This window comes from Elephantulus edwardii, unplaced genomic scaffold, assembly GCF_000299155.1.
Source record: "Elephantulus edwardii isolate Elephantulus edwardi_28Jun2011 unplaced genomic scaffold, EleEdw1.0 scaffold00168, whole genome shotgun sequence".
In the NCBI taxonomy this organism is placed as follows: domain Eukaryota; kingdom Metazoa; phylum Chordata; class Mammalia; order Macroscelidea; family Macroscelididae; genus Elephantulus; species Elephantulus edwardii.
The window spans coordinates 2,252,144-2,253,636 of NW_006399918.1; the positions used below are offsets into that span (position 1 = coordinate 2,252,144).

Below are 1,493 nucleotides of genomic sequence, written 5' to 3' on the forward strand. Positions count from 1 at the left end.
TCAAGCCATGAAAACATAAGAGGAAACAAGAGTCAATTTAGAGAATTAGTAATCTTAGTATTCATATGAGATTAAATGCAGAGTAAACCTGAAAGATTGCCCAAACCAATGATGTACCTAATAATGTATATAGTTAAAAAGAATGAATTCTTTTCTGCAGAACTAAGATTCTACTGTTCTGTATTCTAATTTACTTTTCAATTCAGAGGAGAAATATCACAGATTGTTTTTTTAACCCGGGAGCCTGAATATGGTTTACTTTGATCCCTCTTCTCCATAGGTCATGGCAGAAAACCTCACCATGATCACTGAGTTCCTGTTGTTGGGTTTTTCAAGCCTTGGTGAAGTTCAGCTTGTCCTCTTTGTGGTTTTTTTCCTTCTGTATCTAGTCATCCTGAGTGGCAATGTCACCATCATCAGTATCATCCGTCTGGATCGAAGCCTCCATACACCAATGTACTTTTTCCTTGGCATCCTCTCTACCTCAGAGACTTTTTATACCTTTGTCATTCTACCCAAGATGCTTATCAATCTATTTTCTGTGGCCAGGACAATATCTTTCACCTGCTGTGCCATTCAGATGTTCTTCTTCCTTGGTTTTGCTATTACTAACTGCCTGCTCTTGGGTGTGATGGGTTATGATCGCTATGCTGCCATTTGTCACCCTCTGCATTACCCAATCCTTATGAGCTGGCAGATGTGTGGAAAACTGGCAAGCATTTGTGGGATTGGAGGTTTCTTGGCTTCCCTTATGGTAGTAAATTTAGTTTTTAGTCTCCCTTTCTGTAATGCCAACAAGGTCAACCATTATTTCTGTGATATCTCACCAGTCATTCGCCTGGCTTGCACCAATACAGATATTAACGAATTTATCATCTTTATCTGTGGAGTTCTTGTACTTGTGGTCCCATTTTTCTTCATTTGCATTTCTTATGTCTGCATTCTGAGGACTATCCTGAAGATTCCCTCAGCTGAGGGAAGGAAGAAAGCCTTTTCTACATGTTCCTCTCACCTCACTGTTGTCATTGTTCACTATGGCTGTGCTTCCTTTATCTACCTAAGGCCTACAGCAAGCTATGTGTCCAATAAAGACAGGTTGGTGACGGTGATATACACCGTTGTCACACCTTTACTAAATCCCATGGTATATAGCCTCCGAAACAAAGATGTCCAGATTGCTATCAAGAAAGTGTTAGGAAAGAAAGGATCTCTAAAATTGTACAAATGAGGTATCTTTTAGATGCCGTTTTAATCACGGGGACATTATAACCATAACCAATTCTTGAAACCTGTATAATATGTATACCATAAAATACGTTTTGTTTTCACTGTCCCTTTAAATCTAATCTCCAAGTATATGTTATTAAAATTTTTGAATGGAAACACATGAGGCTCAAGTTTAATTTACTCATTCAATATAATAATGATAAGCCTGAGATTTCTGTAAAGTTGATTTTTCTCCTTTCTCTTATTTCTGTGTCCCTAATGTTAGG

At 38.0% G+C, this 1,493-nt stretch overlaps 1 protein-coding gene across 1 annotated transcript; it reads left to right on the plus strand.

Annotated features, from left to right (window-relative positions):
* Positions 1–249: 249 nt before the first annotated feature.
* Positions 250–1,228, plus strand: LOC102862337 (olfactory receptor 10R2-like). The gene has a single exon (XM_006895508.1). The coding sequence runs from the start codon at positions 284–286 to the stop codon at positions 1,226–1,228; it is 945 nt and encodes a 314-aa protein (XP_006895570.1). The 5' UTR covers positions 250–283.
* Positions 1,229–1,493: the final 265 nt, after the last annotated feature.